Raw genomic sequence first — 20,710 nt, 5'->3', positions numbered from 1 at the left:
TGTGTATCAGCACAAGGCCTCTCCCCTCAAGGTACATATAGCCCTAACCCTCTGCTACTCAAACTGTGATCTAGCAATAGCATCACCTAAGATTTCATTAGAAATGCAGGATCACAGGGGTGCCTGGGTGGCTCCACTGGTCAAGCATCTGCCTTTAACTCAGGTCATGATCCCAGAATCCTGGGACTGAGCCCCAACTCAGGCTTCCTGCTCAGCGAGGAGTCTACTTCTCTCTCTCTCTCTCTCTCTCTCTCTCTCTCAATAAACAAACAAATAAATAAAATCTTTAAGAAATAAAAGAAAAAGAAATGCAGGATCACAGAAACGATTCCAGATCTACTGCATCAAAATATTCATTTTACATACCTCTATCACCTAAAATTCAATATATATAGCTCAAGATAGTTCTCCAGGTGATCGGTATGCCCATTAAAATTTAGGAAGCACTGCTAAAAAAAAGATGCTTTTTTTTTTTTTTTGAAGGATTTTATTTATTCACGAGAGACACAGACACAGGCAGAGGGAGAAGCAGGCTTCACGCAGAGAGCCCGACATGGGACTCCATCCCGAGTCTCCAGGATCAGGCCCTGGGCTGAAGGCGGCGCTAAACCGCTGAGCTACTCGGGCTGCCCTAAAAAAAAGATTCTAATCTGGGGTTCAAGGTTATGTCTAGGATTGGAAATAGAAAACGTTAACCAGTTTATTGGGGAGAGGAGGAAATCACTAACATACAAGGAACTATTAAAGGGTAGTTGACTTAACATCAACATTATAAGAGGAATAAGGAATGCCTGGGTGGCTCAGTGGTTGAGCACCTGCCTTTGGCCTGGGGCGTGATCCTGGAGTCCTGGGATGGAGTCCCACATCAGGCTCCCTACATGGAGCCTGCTTCTCCCTCTGCCTGTGTCTCTGCCTCTGTGTGTCTCTCATGAATAAATAAATAAAATTTAAAAAAACCCAAATCATAATAATGAATGAATCTTAAAGCGGTTTAATGAATGAGTAATTGTCACAGATAAACCGTATCAAAAAGGGTCTTGGATCTTTTGTACAATCTGAAGACAATTATGGACTTTTTCCCTAAGAAGGAAAAAAATCATAAACACAAAATTTGGAAGAAACTTCTGACAACCTGAAGTCCATCTTTACCTCTTAAGGGGCGCCTAGCTGGCTCAGTCAGTAGAGCAAGCAACTCTTGATCTTGGAGTTATATATTCAAGCCCCATACTTGGCGTAGAGATTACTTAAAAATAAAATCTTAAAAAAAGACTTATGAATTATAAAAACCACCAAGGCCCCTCCTACTCCAGCACTTTACAATTCCATTAAAAGTAAGAAAGAAAAAGACTTCAAAAATGCCCAAGCATCAAAATTTAGGACAAGAATTGAAAATATTATTTTAACAAAAATAAAAGTTTAGAAATAAATCTACTCACCCAATCAGATTTTCATTAGGGATAGAGGTACAGAGGGAAAGTCTCCAGCCTAAGCAGATCTGTGGTTAATAGGTTTGATGTTTACAGTGCTATAGAAGATTTCATGTAAACATAAAGTTCCATACTAAAAAAGGATCTGGAAATCACTCCCTATGTAATCCCAAAACTGGATATTTAAAATCAGGTTCAGAGATCTAACACTGATTATTCCAAGTCAGGCAGCTGTTCAGACACAGACCTGAGACTAAAATCAACTGCCAATAGTGTTCTATTAATCCCAAACTATGACATTTCCTTTTTGTTTCCTTAATCAAAAGAATTCTTTACCCCCTCCCACAATGCATATAACTAAAAAATTAAAAACACATGATCATTAAATGAAATAGATCCTGTGTCTGTGAGCATGCATGACAAGTGCATGACAAGTTTTGTGTATCCATGATCATGTGTCTTTGCACATGGCTTTTTGAAATAAATTTCCCAGAATCCCTTGTAAGGAATTATACCAATTAAATCTGAAAGAGATTTTTTTTTTATCGCTTCTATATGGATTTATAACCTATGAATTAAGACGAGTATTTTTAAAGGTTCAACTAACAGAATCCACCAATTCAGGCTATGAGCTCCTAACACCTTTCATTAGCTACAAATGCAGTTACCAGGACTGAAAACTCTTTCCCCTCTTTTTTCTAAGTCTTTTTTTTTTTTAAGATTTTATTTTTTCATGAGAACACAGAGAGAGAGGCAGAGACAGAGGGAGAAGCAGGCTCCATGCAGGGAGCCCAATGCAGGACTTGATCCCAGGTCTTCAGGATCACGCCCTGGGCTGAAGGCAGACGCTCAACCGCTGAGCTACCCAGTTGTCCCTTTTCTAAGTCTTTTGGAGAGTGAATCCCACCTATGTATTCAGTCCAATTCCGAACAAGTGGATCTGAAAGTTCCTAGTTCAGTCTAAAACTAGTGAAAATAAATATAAGTCCTATAAAGCACCTGTGGGGAATGGCCCTTTGGCCTATCCTATATCAGATCAAGTGCTGTAATGCAGGGAGAAGCTGCAAAAAGGCCAGGAACTCAAGAAGAGCACACAAAGAACACCTGACCTACAAAACAAACAAAAACAACAAAAAAAAGAAATTAACAGGGATCTCTGGGTGGCGCAGCGGTTTGGTACCTGCCTTTGGCCCAGGGCGCGATCCTGGAGACCCAGGATCAAATCCCACATCGGGCTCCCGGTGCATGGAGCCTGCTTCTCCCTCTGCCTGTGTCTCTGCCTCTCTCTCTCTCTCTCTCTGTGACTATCATAAATAAAAATTAAAAAAAAAAATTAACAGCAATGTATGACAGAAAATATTATAAAATTTTCCCCATTTCCTTTCTGTGCACCTAATTCCTGCTTATTTCTTCCACATATTTTCACGTCAAGTGCATGTAAGTCAAATAAGTGTATGTCTCATCAACTGTCTTCTTAACCTGGACAGTTTTTTTCCACTCACAAAACAATGCATCTTCTTAGTCCATCCTCTCACTCCAATATCTCATTTAGCAACAAGCCATAATTTTATAAAATTACTTGAGATATAGGTTGAAAAAGTTTAATTAAGAAACAAAGCTTAGGGCAGCCCGGGTGGCTCAGCAGTTTAGCACCACCTTCAGCCCAGGGTGTGATCCAGGAGACCTGGGATCGAGTCCCACATCGGGCTCCCTGCATGGAGCCTGCTTCTCCCTCTGCCTGTGTCTGGGACTCTCGGTGTGTGTGTCTTTCATGAATAAATAAAACTAAAAAAAAAAAAGAAAAGAAAAGAAACAAAGCTTATGCGGGGGGGGGGGGGGGCACCTGGCTGGCTCAGTGGGTAGAGTATGCAATTCTTGACCTCAGGGTTCTAAGTTTGAAGCCCACATGGTGTGTAGAGATTACTTAGTATCTTTAAAGGGTGGTTCAGTTGGTTAAGCACCTGACTTGTGATATCAGCTCAGGTCTTGATCTCAGGGTTTGAGTTCAAGCCCCACCTTAGGCTCCACTTAAAAAATAAAGGGATGCTTGGGTGGTTGAGCATCTGTCTTTGGCCCAGAATGTGATCTCAGGATCCTGGGATCGAGTCCCACATCGGGCTCCCTGCAGGGCGCCTGCTTCTCCCTCTATGTCTCTGCCTCTCTCTCAGAATAAATAAAAATAAAAAAATAAAAAATAAATAGCCTTTAAAAAAAAAGAAACAAAGCTGATGAAAAGCAGCTTTATATTTCTTCCCCTCTCAAATTTCAAACCAAAAATAACAAATTAAGTTTTTTCCCAATTATTTAACACTCAACTTGAATTTTTTCATTACTCTTACAGGTCAGTGGCATTGAAAAAGATAAAAAACATTCCCCTATCAACTGGCACTACTCAGAGATCCTCTCTCACATTCCTGATTAATACCCTGAACAGTGCTTTTCAAACTGGGATACTTCATAATGGATATTTGAAGCCATACGATAAACATGGCACAACTGTTCTGAAGAATGAATTTTTTTTTACTTTCACATTTGAGGAGTGGAAAGTTTTACATATATATGTAAACAACTGTAGATGTTTTATGCAATAAGATGCAAATTTAGCATGTACTGATATAACTCAAGCCTTCAAAGAGATTATGCTCTTGCCACAGGTCCTTCCAGCCAACCCCCGGTGAAGCTGGTAAGGGGAAGTAAAGCATGGTACACCAGAACCTGTGTTACCAAGTTTAAGACTTCTCTGCATTTGAGAGAAACTGCTCTGTATCACTCCCCTCGAGCTTTCTAACCAAAGAATCACCTGACTTGTTCTCACCAGAGACACCTGCTTCACTGAGACAGAGGCCAGCTAATGTTGCCTCCTACAACTTAACACTCCTCTGCTTTAGGAACTCTGTATCTTCCCTGTCTTCTCTATCTACCCTTTCCCCCCAGTTCCCCCATGCAAAACACAACAGGTTCTGTTTCTCCCCTTCAAGAAAAACCCCTTAAAAGTCTAATTAGTAACTTACTGTCTTCCCTTCCTTAATACTTTCCTTATTCTTAGAATTACTACAATATAACATCATACCACTTAAATAAATTGCTCTCCAAATTAACACCAAAGATTTACTTACCATTTTCCCTTTTTATCAGACTCAATTCCTCTACAGTAGGACTCTAATTTCTTCTTTAAGTGTTCCCTTCACTTGCTTGACACTGCACACTTCTAGTTCCTCACCAATTTTCTAATGTCTCCCTCACTGGTTCTTTTTCTTTGCCTGATCCCCCAGCCCTCCCTTTTTTTTAAGATTTTAGAAAATAATCTCTATACGCAGTGTAGGGCTCAAACTCACAACCCTGAGATCAAGAGTTGCATGCTCTACCAACTGAGACAGTCAGGGGCCCCTCTACATGATCCTTGAACACAAGAGGTATTTCCCAAGGTTTGGCCCTGAATCTCTCATAGACTTACTCTAAACCCTTAACATTATTACCTAACTCTACAATTTCCAAGATCACTCTATTAAGATTCATCCTTTATACATAATTCATATTCTCACCAACCTCTTACACTGCAGATTCTAATTGCTTGACAGAAATCTTTTTTTTTTTGACAGAAATCTTTAATTCAAATGCAATCTATCCAAAACAGAACCCTTTCATGCATCCCTCAACCGTGCTATTTCTCCTTTATTGTCTATCACAATCTCTCTAGTCACTCAGCTGCTCACAAGTTAAATCTTAGTATCCCAGCACCTACTATGGTAGCAGGAGTCCAGCAAATACGTCTACTAGGAACCACTCTGGTTCAGGCTCTTGATCACTGTTTAAGTTACCTCAACCGTCCTGGTCTCTCTGGCTCACTTTTCATAAAATATTTTAGATCTAAAATGGTTTTCTATTAACTTATTGAGTTGGCAAAAAGACCAAATTGTACATTTCATCATGAGAAATTAATGCAAATTATTCTCTTTGAAATTTGATTCAACCAAGTGACCTTTTATCCACTTGTTTCTCAAATTAATACAAGTCCATTTTTCTAGTATAATAAATGTGCTAGCTTTGGGAGTATCTGATTTATGTTAAATTTTTTTCTTGCTGGTTTTATTTTTTATTTTTTTTTAATATTTTATTTATTTATTTATTAGAGACAGAAAGAGAGAGAGAGAGAGAGAGAGAGAGAGAGAGAGAGAGAGGCAGAGGGAGAAGCAGGCTCCATGCAGGGAGCCTGACATGGGACTCAATCCAGGGTCTCCAGGATCACGCCCTGGGCCGAAGGTGATGCTAAACTGCTAAGCCACCAGGGCTGCCGGCTGGTTTTATTTTTAAGCAAGCTCTACACCCAATGCAAGACTCAAACTTACAACCCATGCTCTACGGACTAAGCCAGCCTGGTCCCCCCTGTTAACTTTCAAATGAGGTTATTCCCAAGCTTAACTGGAGTTCCACTCTGGGATTATTTTAAAAATCAGGGTGGATGCATGTGCATAAGTCCAAATGCAACTGTAGATAAGTCAAACATAATGAAGAAGATGACTACTATCTATCTTTCTTCCCATTATGCTATTCCTTCACGTTTAGCCATATATTCCTGGTTACATGTTTATAGTATCAATACACTTCTCTTCATTAAAAAATATCTCTTCAACAAATGGCATTGGGGAAACTGGACAGCTATATGCAAAAGAATGAAACTGGACCACTCTCTTACACCACACATAAAAATAAATTCAACATGGATTAAAGAAACGTGAGACCTGAAACAATAAAAATCCTTGCAGAGAGCACAAACATTAGTCTCTGATGTTGCCATAGCAATATTTTTCTAGATAGCTTCCTGAGGCAAGGGAAATAAAAACAAAAACAAACTACTGGGACTACAACACAATAAAAAGTCTCTACACAGAAAAGGAAACAATCAACAAAACTAAAAGTCAACTGTCAGAATGGGAGAAGATAGATGCAAATGATATATCTGATAAAGAGTTATTATCTAAAATAAAGAACTGATACAATTCAATACACAAAAAAATAATCCAATTTAAAAATGGGCAGAAGACATGAACAGACATTTCTCCAAAGAAGACATACAGATGGCCATAGACACATGAAAAGATGTTCAATGTCACTCAATATCAGGGAAATGCAAATCAAAACCATGATGAGCTATTACCTTGCACCTGTCAGAATGGCTAAAATAAAAAACATAACAAACAGCAAGCGTTGGTGAGGATGTGGAGAAACAGAACCTTCTGGCACTGTTGGTAGGAATGCAAACTGGCATAGACACTGAAAAACTATGGAGGTTCCCCAAAAATTAAAGATGGAAATACCATATGATCCAGCAAATATACTACTGGGTACTCACCCCAAAAATACAAAAACACTAACTCAAAGGAATACATGCACCCCATGTATTGCAGCATTATTTATAATAGCAAAACTATGGAAGCAACCCAAGTGTTCATCAAAAGATAAATGGACAAAAGAAGATGTGGTATATATATAATGGAATATTATTCTGCCATAAAAAAGAATGAAATCTTGCCATCTGCAATGACATGGATAGAGCTACAGAGTATAAAGTGAAATAAGTCAGTCAAAGAAAGACAAATATCATATGATCTCACTCATATGTGGAATTAAGGAACAAAACAAATAGGCAAAACAAAACAAAAAAAAACAAAAAGACAGAGACAAACCAAGAAACAGACTCTTAACTATAGAGAACAAACTGATGGTTACCAGAGGGGAGGTGGGTGGAGGGATGAATCAAACAGATGATGGGGATTAAAGAATACATTTCATGATGAAAAAAAATATCATATAATCCTTTTTTTAAAAAAAGATTTTATTTATTTATTCATAGACACAGAGAGAGAGAGAGGCAGAGACACAGGCAGAGGGAGAAGCAGGCTCCACGCAGGGAGCCCGATGTGGGACTCAATCCCGGGTCTCCAGGATCACACCCCAGGCTGCAGGCGGCGCCAAACCGCTGCGCCACCGGGGCTGCCTGTCATATAATCCTAATATTGTCCCAACCTGCATTTAGTTTCAATGTACTGATCAACCAAAGACTTATGGATAATATGCTACTCTCATAAGTTAAATAAATTTGGCTCCATATCTCGTATCTGACATTCAAATAAATTTCAGACGAATCAAAAATTTATGAAACCACAAAAAACGTAGAAGGAATGAGAAGTAGTTTTGTAATACATAGTGAGCAAAACCTCATTAAGACATAAACAAAAACCAGAGGCTATTGTTTTTGAAAGGAGAAAAATTAATCATCTATATATAATTGAATGTAATTAATATATTTCTGTATATCAAAAGCCACCATAAGAAAAGTCAAAATACATATGACAAAAGTGGGGAAAAAATTTTCACAAAGTTCTAATTCTCCCAAAAGATAAAGAACTCCTATACATCAACTAAGAAACCAATTAGCCCATCATCACTCTCAGTGCAGTATGCTTGTCCCTCTCCTTCCTCCTCCTGCTCCTCCTCCCATTCGTGCTCTCTCTCTCAAATAAAAATCTAAAAAACAAAAAACAAAAAACAAGAAACCAGCCCAATAGAAAAAAAAAAAGAGAGAGAGAGAGCAAAAGATAAGTACAGGCAGATTATAAAATTTTTTAAAAAGTTTGACTTCATTCAAAATTAAAGAAATGCAAATACAACTACAGTGAGAAATCATAAAAAAAAAAAGTGAGAAATCATTACTCATCATTAGTCTGGTAAAGACAAAAGTTTGCTAAACTCTTGAGTAATACTGTAAGAAAACAGATACTAATACATTGCTGGTGAGAGGTTAATAGCTTTTATACAGGTAAATTTGGCAATATCTACCAAAACTACAAATGCAATTACCCTTAGAGCCAGTAACAATACCTGTAGAACCCATAGAATTTTATCATACAAATATGCTAATACATGTAGAAAATGACACGAACAAGAACATTTATTGCATTAGACTAGAAATAATTAACAAAATGAAATTAGTTAAGTAAATTATGATCCTCCTTCTCCTCAATAAAACTCAGTAGTTATTTACTGATAACAATCTATCTTGCAGAGCAATTCTTAAGGAAAAAAAATAAGGCAAAACAAGTGAACATAGCAATGTATACAACATGCCCCCTTTCCATTAAAAAAAAAAGAAAATGCAGGTGTTTGTATATTAATATATTTATAGTTTTAGATTTTACTAGAGGGATACATAAGAGACCAAAAAACTAGTATTAGCTGTCTCAGAGGAGACCTGGATGGTTAGCAGACAAGGGAGATATTTCCCTGTAAAAGCTTTTATTCCTGTTGAATTTTGTGCCATATGAATGTATTACTTATTTAAAAATGTAAAATGGATCATTTTTAAATTAATTCAATCAAAAGGACTTATAATGGAACTTTAACAAGGATATTTTCTTATAAAAAGATTCGGATAACCACTTCTTAAATGTCACTACCAAAATAAAACACAGAAAAAAATCGCAAAAAGAAAGGTTCAAAAATAACCAAAATATGTAAGCACTATACACAAGTAGATTTTCTAAATTACTTTACACTAAAATTACCCCAAGATGGAAAAACTCATCTTGCAAAATCCTTCAGAAATTATAAAGTAACACCAAGAAAGAAAAAAAAAAAGAAAATCACTAATTCTATAAAACAGTGATTTCTAATGAAATCTTCTTGGGAATTCTCCCAACAAAGTAAAGAGCACTGGTCACTGATGCAGAGTAGTTTCATTTTTATCTGCTCAATATATTGGACTTGTGTTTTTTTACACTTTTAAAAAAAGATTTTATTTATTTGTTTGTTTGACAGGGAGAGAGAGACAGAACAAGCACAAGCACGGGCAGGGGGCTGGCAGAGGGAGAGAGAGAAGCAGGGAGGCTCCCCACTGAGCAGGGAGCCAGATGTCCTGGGATCATGACTTGAGCTCAAGGCAGACACTTTGAGCACCTACATGCATCAAGGACTACTTTTTCTTTTCTTTTCTTTTTTTTTTTTAAGATTTTATTTATTTATTCATGAGAGAAACAGAGAGAGAGAGAGAGAGAGAGAGAGGCAGAGACACAGGCAGAGGAAGAAGCAGGCTCCATGCAGGGAGCCCGACGCGGGACTCAATCCCGGGACCCCAGGATCAGGGCCTGGACTGAAAGCAGCACTAAACAGCTGAGCCACCCAGGCTGCCCCAGACTTCTTACTTTTTATTGAAAGAAATACTTTAAAACAAAAACTTTTAAAACTACTACTATAGGACATCATTTCAAAACAAAACTCTGATTTTTATATCGTAAAGAGCTAGTTACTTGAAAAGACAGAACTGGTATATCTTTAGCCAGACTCAAGAAAAAAGAAAAAAGAGACTCAAAATCAGAAATGAAGGAGGAGAAATAAAAACCAACATCTCACTCACACTCACACACACACAGAAATCAGTAAGAAAAAATTAGTATAAATCAAAACCACAATGAAATATCACCTCATACCTGTTGGAATGTCTAAAATAAAAAACACAAGAACTACAAAAAAACCCCAACACCACAGGTATAAAAAGAATTATGAGAATATTATGAAAAATCATATATGCCAACAAATTGAACAACCTAGGAGAAACTAGAAAATTCCTAGAAACATAGCCCTCCAAAACTGAATAAGAAATAGAAAATTTGAACAGATTATTAGCAAAGAAAATGAAACAGTAATTTTTAATAATCCCAACAAACAAAAGTCCAGTATCAGATGGCTGCACAAGTGAATTCTATCAAACACTTAAAAAATCGCTAATACCTATTCTTCTCAAACTATTCCAAATAAATAAAAGAGGAAGGAAAACTTCCAATTCATTCTATAAGGACAGCACTGCCCTGATACCAAAACTAGACAGATACTTCCAAAACAAAACAAAAATCTGATATCTCTGATGAACATAGATGCAAAACCCTCAATAAAACATCAGCAAACCAAATCCAACAATACAATAAAAGGATTTTTCCCCACAAACGGGGTTTATTCTAGAGATACAAAGGTAGTTCAATATTCACAAATCAATCAACATGAAATATCATATTAACAAGAGAAAGAATAAAAACCAAGAAATCGTCTCCATAAATGCAGAAAAAGCATTTGACAAAGTATTACACCCATTCTTGATATTCCCCAGAGAGTGCGTTTAAAAGGAACATACCACAATATAATAAAAGCCATATATGAAAAATCCATAGGTAACATCATACTCGACACTGAAAAACTGAGATCTTTCCCTCCAAGATCAGTAAAGGAACAAGGATGTCGACTCGCACCACTGTTACAGTACTGGCAGTCCTAGCCACAGCAAGCAGACAAGAAAAAGGAATGAAAGTCATCCAAAGGTGCCTGGGTAGCTCAGTCAATTTTGTCTGACTTTGACTCAGGTCATGATCCCAGGGCCCTGGGACTGAGTCTCACATTGGGCTCTCTGCACAGTGGGGAGTCGGCTTCTCCCTCTACATCCCCACTGCTTGTGCTCTCTCTCTCTCTGAAATAAATCAATTTTAAAAAATAATAATAATTTTAAAATGTTTTAAAAGTCATCTGAATTGGTAAGGAAAAAGTAAAAATTTCACTATTTGCAAGTGACATGACACTATACATAGAAAACCTTAAAGACTCTACCACAAAACTACTAGAACTGCTAAATGAATTCGGTAAAGTTGCAGGACATGAAATTGATATACAGAAAACTACTATATATATTTTAAGATTTTATTTATTTATTTATTCATGAGAGACACACAGAGAGAGGCAGAGACACAGGCAGAGGGAGGAGCAGGCTCCATGCAGGGAGCCTGATGTGGGACTTGATCCCAGGACTCCAGGATCACGCCCTGGGCTGACAGCAGATGCTTAACCGCTGAGCCACCCAGCATCCCAATATACAAAAAAACTACTACATTTCTATACACTAATAACACAGCAGAAAGAAAAATTAAGAACCATTTATAACTGCACTAAAGGGATCCCTGGGTGGCGCAGCGGTTTGGCGCCTGCCTTTGGCCCAGGGCGCGATCCTGGAGACCCGGGATCGAATCCCACGTCGGGCTCCCGGTGCATGGAGCCTGCTTCTCCCTCTGCCTGTGTCTCTGCCTCTCTCTCTCTCTCTGTGACTATCATAAATAAATAATTAAAAAAAAATTTTATAACTGCACTAAAAATAATACCTAGGAATGAACTTGACCAACAAAGTGAAAGACCTGTCATCTCTGAAAACTATAAAACATTAATGAAAGAAATTGAAGAGGACACACAAAAAAGACATTCCCTATTTATGGCTTGAAAGAACCAATATTTTTAAGATGTGCCATACTACCCAAGCAATCTATAGATTTAATGCCATCCCTATCAAAATGTCAAACAGTAGTTTTTCATGGAACCAGAACAAATAATCTGTAAAATCTGTATGGAACCACAAAAGACCCCAAATAGTCAAAACAATCTTAAGAAAGAAGAACAAAGCTGGAGGTATCACAATCCCAGATTTCAAGACATATACTACAAAGCTGTACTAATCAAAACAATATGGTACTGGCACAAAAACAGATACATACATAGATCAATGGAACAGAAGCCCAGAAATAAACACACACTAATATGGTCAATCTGCAATAAAGGAGGCAAGAATATACAATGGAAAAAAAGACAGTCTTTTCCACAAATGGTGCTGGAAAAACTGCATAGCTACGTGCAAAAGAATGAAACTGGACTACTTTCTTTCACTATCCACAAAAATAAACTCAAAATGGATTAAAGACGTAAACAGGAGACCTAAATCCATAAAACTCCTAGAAGAAAACATAGGCAGTAACATCTTTGACATTAGTCAAAGGAAATATTTTTTTCTAGCTATGTCTCCTCAGGTAAGAGGAAAAAAAAAACTAAAATAAACAATTGGGACCACACCAAAATAAAAAGCTTTTGCACAGTGAAGAAAATAATCAACAAAATGAAAACTCAACCTACTGAGAGAAAATATTTTCAAATGATATATCCGATAAAGGGTTAATATCCAAAACATATGAAGAAGCTATGCAATCCAACAGCAAAAACCCACAAATAATCCAATTAAAAATAAGCAGAAGACTTGAATAAACATTGTTTCCAAAGACACAGATGGACAAGAGACACATGAAAAGATTCTCAACATCACTCATCATCAGGGAAATTTAATCAAAAGCGCAATGAGCTATCATTTCACATCTGTCAAAACAGCTAAAACCAAAATGACAAGAAGTAACAAGTGTTGGTGAGGAAGTGGAAAAAAAGGAATCCTCCTGCACTGTTGGTGGGAGTGCAAACTGGTGCAACCACTATGGAACACAATAGGAAGGTTCCTCAAAAAATTAAAAATAGTATTACCATATGATCCAGGGATTCCACTACTAGGTATTTACCCAAAGAAAATAAAAACACCAATTCAGAAAAATATATATGCACCTCTATGTATATTGCAGCATTATGTATAATAGCCAAGATACGGAAGCAACCCAAGTGTCCCTCCATAGATGAATCGATAAAGAAGATGTGAGCTAGATATATATAAATATAAATACAAACCTAGCTCACACAATGGAATATTACTCAACCATAAAAAAGAATGAAAACTTGCTACCTGCAACAACATGGATGAACCTGGAGAGTATAATGGTAAGTGAAATAAGTCAGACAGAGGGAAACAAATACTATATGATTTCACTCATATGCGGAATTTAGAAACAAAACAAAACACAAAAGAGACAGACAAAAAAAAACCCAGACTCAAATGCAGAGAACAAACTGATAGCTGCCAAAAGAAGGTGGGGTTGGTGAGAAATGGGTGAAATATGTGAAGGGGATTAAGAGTATAGCTATCAGATTAGCACTGAAAAATGTAAAGAATTATTGAATCATTACACTGTATACCTGAAACTAATAATAATACTGTATGTTAAGCTTACTTGAATAAAAAAATTAAGTAATTAATTATGCCATTACATAAAAAATTAAAAAACTAAACCATTTCAGACCCAGAAATTTTCAAGAATTATAGTTCTCAAGCAAAAAGCTAATTAAAGCTAATCATTATTTTAAAAGCTTATATAATGCTTACCTGAAAACTCGTCCATAATTCCCATGCACTTTATATACACCATACAGTCGATCTGCTACTCGCTGGAATAAATTTTTAAAAGAAATTACTATTTGGTCAAAGTTATATACAGATTACTCTTTAAAAAAATCATCATTAAAAAAATGCTTAGTACAATAAACTTGGAAAATATGAAAAACTTAAATTTCCCAAAGTCTCATCACGGGGGGAAAAAAAAACCTACTGCGGTCATATTTATGTAATTGCTTTCATTCACACACACAAACACACACGCACATATAAATACATACACATATATAAAAATAAAGAACATATATATATATAAACATGTTTTAATTATTGTTTTAAAATTTCCTATATGAAAAGTGATAATATTTTTTATCTAGCAGATCAATATTATTTTTAATAACTATTACATTAAATAGCTGCATAAAAATCCACCTGGCAGTGTAAAAAATATATAAGCACTCCTTGTTGGATATTTAGCTATCCCTAATTTTTTTAGTATTATAATGTCATAATAAATATCTGAGAGTAAAGTTATTTCTAAATTTCACATTGTTTCCTTATGATAAAGTCCTCAAAGTGAATTTACCAGGGGGGAAAATAAACGTTTTCAATTTTATTGATATTTTTATACATAAATGCTGAATACATACAACATACTTCTATGCTACTTTATCAAGATAACTCCTAACCAACACATTAGATATTTTAATAAAATTAGAATTATAATTTAGATCAAGATGAAATATACTTCCTAGGTATTCACACAAATTTTACAAAAGACAAACACCGCATACTCTCTTGCAAAGTGCTGTGGACATGAACTGAAGACCAAAAGGTAACCCCACATAAAACCCTAAATAGTAAAAAAAAAATTCCTACTATGCAAAATAAATTATTGGTACAGTTTCTAAATGTAAACCCTGAGGAGAAATTACATCCCTGATTCCTTACTCAAATGTGAATAATCTGAGGAATTAAGCATTAACCATACAACAAATCCTACCACTTTCAATACCTTAACTCAAAGTGAATGAACCAGCATTATAAATACTTGGAACAGGTATAAGAGGAACATAAAATGTTTTCCATCCCTCCTTGGTTTGCTCTATAGGAACACATACCTACTACACCAGAGAGCAGCACACTACAGGACTTCAGCTTGTTTCTATAAAGCATTATAAGAAGATTCATATCAGCATGCTTGCTGATATGGCTGCTTTCATAGCAGAGCTGAATAGATTTAACAGGAATCATATGGCCCAAAAAGCTAAAAATATTTACTATCTGGCCTTCAGTAAAAGTCCTCCCATCCCTGCACTAGACTAGGGACAAAGCTCATAGTCTTCATTCTGCTCGAAACACTCCAGAGTTGTCCCCAGACCTTTCAACTGATTTCGCTAGGATGTTATTTCCCAATTATTTTTTTTAAACATATTGTTTTTTTGTTTTTTTTTTTTTTAATTTATGATAGTCACACAGAGAGAGAGAGAGAGAGAGAGGCAGAGACACAGGCAGAGGGAGAAGCAGGCTCCATGCACCAGGAGACCGATATGGGACTCGATCCCGGGTCTCCAGGATCGCACCCTGGGCCAAAGGCAGGTGCCAAACCGCTGCGCCACCCAGGGATCCCCCCAATTATTTTTTGAGTCCTATACAATGTCAAAGGTTGTTTCTTTTAAAGTTGTTTACCAAGTAAGTCTGGGAAACACTGAGATAACAAAATTTAATATTTTTCTTTTCTGGAGGACTTTTTAGACTTTAACACCATATATGAATCGTGACTATTCAAAGAGAGAGATGGTTAGCACTAGAAAACATCATAGGACTGGCATTCCACAGAACAGAAAATAGAAAATGCCATTCTACACCACTAACTTTTCTAGTTCTTTGTACTTTGAAGATCAAACCTCTTCTTGAAAGCTGAGCATTTTATCATCCACTAAGATATTAAGTATGGAAGAGAGGGAGAGCACTTATTAATAACCACCTAAGAACAGAAACTACAAGCAACTTAAGTACAAAATGCAGATCCAAAACAAATGGTCAAGACAAAGTTTGTAAATCCCAAGGATTTAACAGTTTATTCCTTTAAAGTATATCTATCACTCCTGGCACCTGGTAAAAGAGGAGCTTCTACCATAGTAACTAAAACTCTGAAAAGTAATTTGGCCCACAGAGCATGCCCAAAAGAGGCAAAAGTCTTCCTACACTGAAAAGGTGAGCTACCTACCCAAGAACTAGACAACAGACACTCAGCAGTGGTTATGAAACCAGCAATATTTCTGGTATCAACTATTTAAGGAAACAAATGCACCTAGCCAACTAAAACATGAAATGACTTGTACCTAGATCATTAGGCAATGGGAATGAAGATGAAACAAAGAAAAAAGTATAACCAAAAATTATCATTTCTAGAGAAAAGGAAAAGCAAAAATGGCAGAGAAATAAAACAGCAATGATTAAAACCTAAAACCAAATTAATTCATTAGTCATCGGTAATCAAGAATACTGGTATCAGGGTAAAAGTGCTGTACCCAATGGTTTAGTCCAGACTGCTACTCAATTTCATTTCTGTTGACAAGTCTTTCTTTTTGAAAACTGATCATCTGACAACTGACAGGGAAAAAGTGACACCTAGCAAATTCTATGACAGCAGAAGAAATATGACAGATTCATCCCATCATTCTACCCAACTCAGAATCATTTGGAACTGTAGGAATGCCTTTTCTATCCTCACTGAACTAGTAGCTGATTAAATATTAAAAAAGACAGTTTCCAGACATTCTATTACATGATTCTGAAAATCTAGACATGTATAGCTTTTTCTTTCTTTTGAACTATTCTCCTAAGGATAGCTCAAGCTAACTTTAATGTCAAAGTTTCTGAAGCCTGTTCTCATAAAGTTTAGGATGGGGTGCCTGGTTGGCTCAGTCAGTAGAGCAGTCGATTTTTGGTCTCAGGGTTGTAAGTTTCGGCCCCAAGCTGGGTGTAGAGATTACTTAAAAATAAAATCTTAATAAAAAGACAAATAAAATCTTTACTCCTTTCTTTTTTCTTTTTTTTAATAAAATCTTCAGTGCCTGGATGGTTCAACTGGCTACGCATCTGCCTTGGGCTCAGATCATAATCCTGGGGATCATGGGACTGAGCCCTGAGCAGGACTCCCTCCCTGCTCAATGGGGAGTCTATTTCTCCCTCTGCCCCTCCTGCCCCGCTTGTGCTCACACACGCACACTCTCAGCTCCCTCTCTCAAATAAATTAATTAATTAAATCTTTAAATAGATAAATAGAATCTTAAGCAAAAAACAAGCCAACAAAAGGCTTGGGCTAAATATCTATACACAGAATTCTCTTACTTAGGTATTACAAACTCGTTGATGACAAGGTTGTTTTCTTCAAAGGTTCTTTTTGCATATAAATTACCCACCAGTTCTCCCTGGTTGGTTATGGTTAAATTCAAGAAACAATTTATCTTAACTATAGAGAATAAACTGATGGTGGGGGGGGGGGATGGGAGGGTTAAACAGGTGATGGGGATTAAGTAATGCATTTATCCTGATGAACACTGAGTTATGTTTGGAATTGATGAATCACTATACTGTACACCTGAAACTAATATAACACTGTATGTGTTAACTAGGGGCACTGGGTGGCTCAGTGGTTGAGCATCTGCCTTTGGCTCAGGTCAATCCTGGGGTCCTGGGATCCAGTCCCACTTTGGGCTCCCTGCAGGGAGCCTGCTTCTCCCTCTGCCTGTGTCTCTGCCTCTCTCTATGTCTCTCATGAATAAATAAATACAATCTTTAAACTAAACTAAACAAAAACACTATGTTAACTAGAAGAAGCAATTTAACTGTTTTTTCAGATTTTTTTTTAAAAGATTTTATTTATATATTCATGAGAATACACAGAGAGGAGAGAGAGAGAGGCAGAGATACAGGCAGAGGGAGAAGCAGGCTCCATGCAGGGAGCCTGACGTGGGACTCGATCCCCGGTCTCCAGGATGACACCCCGAGCTGTAGGCGGCGCTAAACCGCTGAGCCGCCAGGGCTGCCCTATTTTTTTCAGATTTTTTAAACACAAAAATGTCAGCATATATATTCATTTGTTCACTCATTCAATGAATTATATAGTGAGTGTCTACTAAGAGTTGGGCATTATTCCAGGGATTTAGCAGTGAGAAAACAAAGCTGCTCTTGTGGAGCTCACATATACTAGAAGGGGAGATAATGAACAAGTTAATACAGAACACAACATCAGATAGTGCTGCTATAAAGACAACAGCAATGACAGACTATGACAGAGGAATGCAGAAAATTATAGAAAATTGCATCTTATTTTATATAAGACACCCAGGAAAGATTTCTCTGAGGGAGGCATTTGAGGTGAGAAATGAATGACAAAAGAGAATAGGCCAAGACAGGTTCTTGAAGGTGAGGCATGTAGGAAAAGTGATACGGGCATGAGGAAGAGCAAATAAGAGTCCTAGGGCAGAAACAAATTTGATATGGTTAAACTTTGCCATAATCTTCAAATGTGATTAAATATTAATCACATTTAAAAATCTACTTTTAACAGGAAACAAGACATAATCACCATGGTTATCTTGCCTTGTAACATTTTCTCACTTGCTCTATGAAAGCAATCATGTATACCTTCCTTCGAGCTAAGTGATCTGTAACACAGTCTCACAGTAATGACAATCATGTCTCCTCTGGGTCTCACTTAAATTTACTACCTATACTTACAGATTTTCTGAGTGTTTAACTGTTACACTCTGTTCAATTAACCACTCATCTCGGAGATTTCTAATAAATCTGATTCTAGCAGGTTTGCTGCTTTGTCCTTTAGTTTTCTTCTGGGTTGGAAAAGCTGTTTAAGAACCTCTCAATAGCTGAAGTTAGTCATGTGAGTGCAAATACTACACCTCTCCCTACTCCAACTCCCAGAACTGTTAACCTTCCTGCTAAACAAGGTTTTCTACAGTGTTCTCTGCCCTTCCCTTTGGATGAAGGCCTTTAAAAAGAACACAGCTTTCATAATCAGCCAGACCTCTAATTTTAAATCGATACTCCAAGGTTTCTAGCATAAAAGACAAAGCTGAATAAATTATTCTTTCAGTCTTCTGGGGGTATCTCTGCCCTCCTCTCCCAACTTTCGACAACAACTGTTGTCTAATTACCTTATCAATCCAGTTTCCCAATATCCCATTCTTGATTCTAGCCTACTAATTCTCACATGTATCTTTTCTTTTATTAGAAAGTATCTCATGGGATCCCTGGGTGGCGCAGCGATTTAGCGCCTGCCTTTGGCCCAGGGCGTGATCCTGGAGACCCGGGATCGAGTCCCACATCGGGCTCCTGGTGCATGGAGCCTGCTTCTCCCTCTGCCTGTGTCTCTGCCTCTCTCTCTCTCTCTCTGTGTGACTATCATAAATTAAAAAAAAAAAAGAAAGAAAAAGAAAGAAAAAGAAAGTATCTCATAATTTATTTAGGGAGTCTAACAGTATTCTGATGGTTAAACAGGAGACTGAGCCAATAAAGATACACAAAAGGATTTTTCCCCTTATTTTTTTTTATACTTTCTATTATAGAAATCTTCAAAAACAAAAAAGCAAAAACTGGAACACAGAACATACTTCCATTTCCAACACGTACCTTCAACAATTATTAATTATATGGCCAATCTAGTTTCATCTAAAACCGCCCACTTTCCACTCCTCACCAGTAGACACTCTCATTAAAGCAAATCCCAGATAATATATTTCAAGAGGATTCCGGTCAGTGTAAGTTGTGATCCTATTCCTGGTATGCTGGTGTCTTTCAGTCTTTAGTACAGGCAAGTTCTAAGGGTTCCAGGTCTACCACAGCCAAACCATATGACTAGTCCAGTGATCATGCCTTGATTTCTAATTTTTGTCATGGCAAACCATTACCCTAAATAAGTTTATTTAGGAAAAATTAAGAGCACAGACACAGGACAGCCTAACATATATAAACTATTTCACAAACCTTTAAAAAAAAAACTTTAAAGTAAAAGGATATCATTACATGTAGATCTAATCTCCCATACTTACTTAATTATATTCCAATACTGAAATGGTAGGCCTTTGACAAGACATCAAAATAACCATATACAAACAACAGAGAAAACAACAGGCTAAAAACTTTCAAGTTGTATATGCCAGAAAACACTCCACATTTTTTTTAAATGCAGTTTGGATGAACACCACACCAAATCAGAATGCAAAAATCAGCTATTCATCATAAATGCCATCCATTATTTAAAAACATGATTAGGTGAGAAGCACTTCCTTATAAATGTGCGTCAAAAAGCTCCTGGGGACCACTTACAGCTCTGACTCGAAGAAGATGTGAGATGACAGACTGGAGTTCATCACTGTAGTGTTTTAGTTCTGTAAATCTCCTAAAACAGGGAAAAAATAAAACATTATTTTTTCTCATGAAAACAATCAAAAAACCGAAAAACAAAACAGTAGTACCTGACAATAATGAAACTGTTTCTACTGAATCATACGCTGGCCTTAAGTACACTCCAATAAAAATTCAAAAAACTTTAAAATAAAACAATCATACTGTCTTTTGATATTTGTCAAGATAAGAAAAGATGTCCTACTTCATAACTTTTACTGTGGAACTGAGATAGCGATAAAACTTGTTTTATGAAAAATTACTTGAAAATATTTACGGTGCTAAACTCATGGTCTCTAAGCTCAATCAATCTGCATGCAGAGGTGAAACTTCTGATACCGCTCCCTGTCACTCTCCAACCAAGCTTCACATATTAAACGCGGCCATTAGTAAGATCTCCTGCCAATAAATACATCTACACCTGGTGTTCCTTCTTCGCCCGAGGACCCTTCTCATCAATACTCCATATTCTGCCCAACTCTCTCCCATATTCCTAACTTCCTTTCTCTGTGCAAGCTCCTCCTCGTTAGCGTATCAATTAACTCTCCTATATTAAAATTCATACACACATTCCCCTGACAACACACCCACCTGCTAACACCTTCTCACACTCAGCCCTCCCACAGGTACAATTTGGCAAGGCATTCTCTCAACCAACAACCACCTCCCATTCACGGTGTAACCCAGGGCAATTTAGATTTGCCTCCAGCATCAGAGTGGAGAA

General features: G+C 37.0%; 1 protein-coding gene across 1 annotated transcript in view; it reads right to left on the bottom strand.

Moving 5' to 3' along the window:
• SNX4 (sorting nexin 4) overlaps positions 1-20,710 on the bottom strand; it is a 69,948-nt gene that overhangs the window by 16,908 nt on the left and 32,330 nt on the right. Inside the window, exons 7-8 of the mRNA XM_041763523.1 lie at positions 19,909-19,981; positions 13,546-13,607 (exon numbers count right to left, since the gene is read on the bottom strand). Of these exons, the coding sequence (XP_041619457.1) occupies positions 13,546-13,607; positions 19,909-19,981 (135 nt within the window). The remainder of the gene's footprint in view (positions 1-13,545; positions 13,608-19,908; positions 19,982-20,710) is intronic.

This window comes from Vulpes lagopus, chromosome 1, assembly GCF_018345385.1.
Source record: "Vulpes lagopus strain Blue_001 chromosome 1, ASM1834538v1, whole genome shotgun sequence".
In the NCBI taxonomy this organism is placed as follows: Eukaryota; Metazoa; Chordata; class Mammalia; order Carnivora; family Canidae; genus Vulpes; species Vulpes lagopus.
This window is presented reverse-complemented; position numbering and strand designations above follow the sequence as displayed.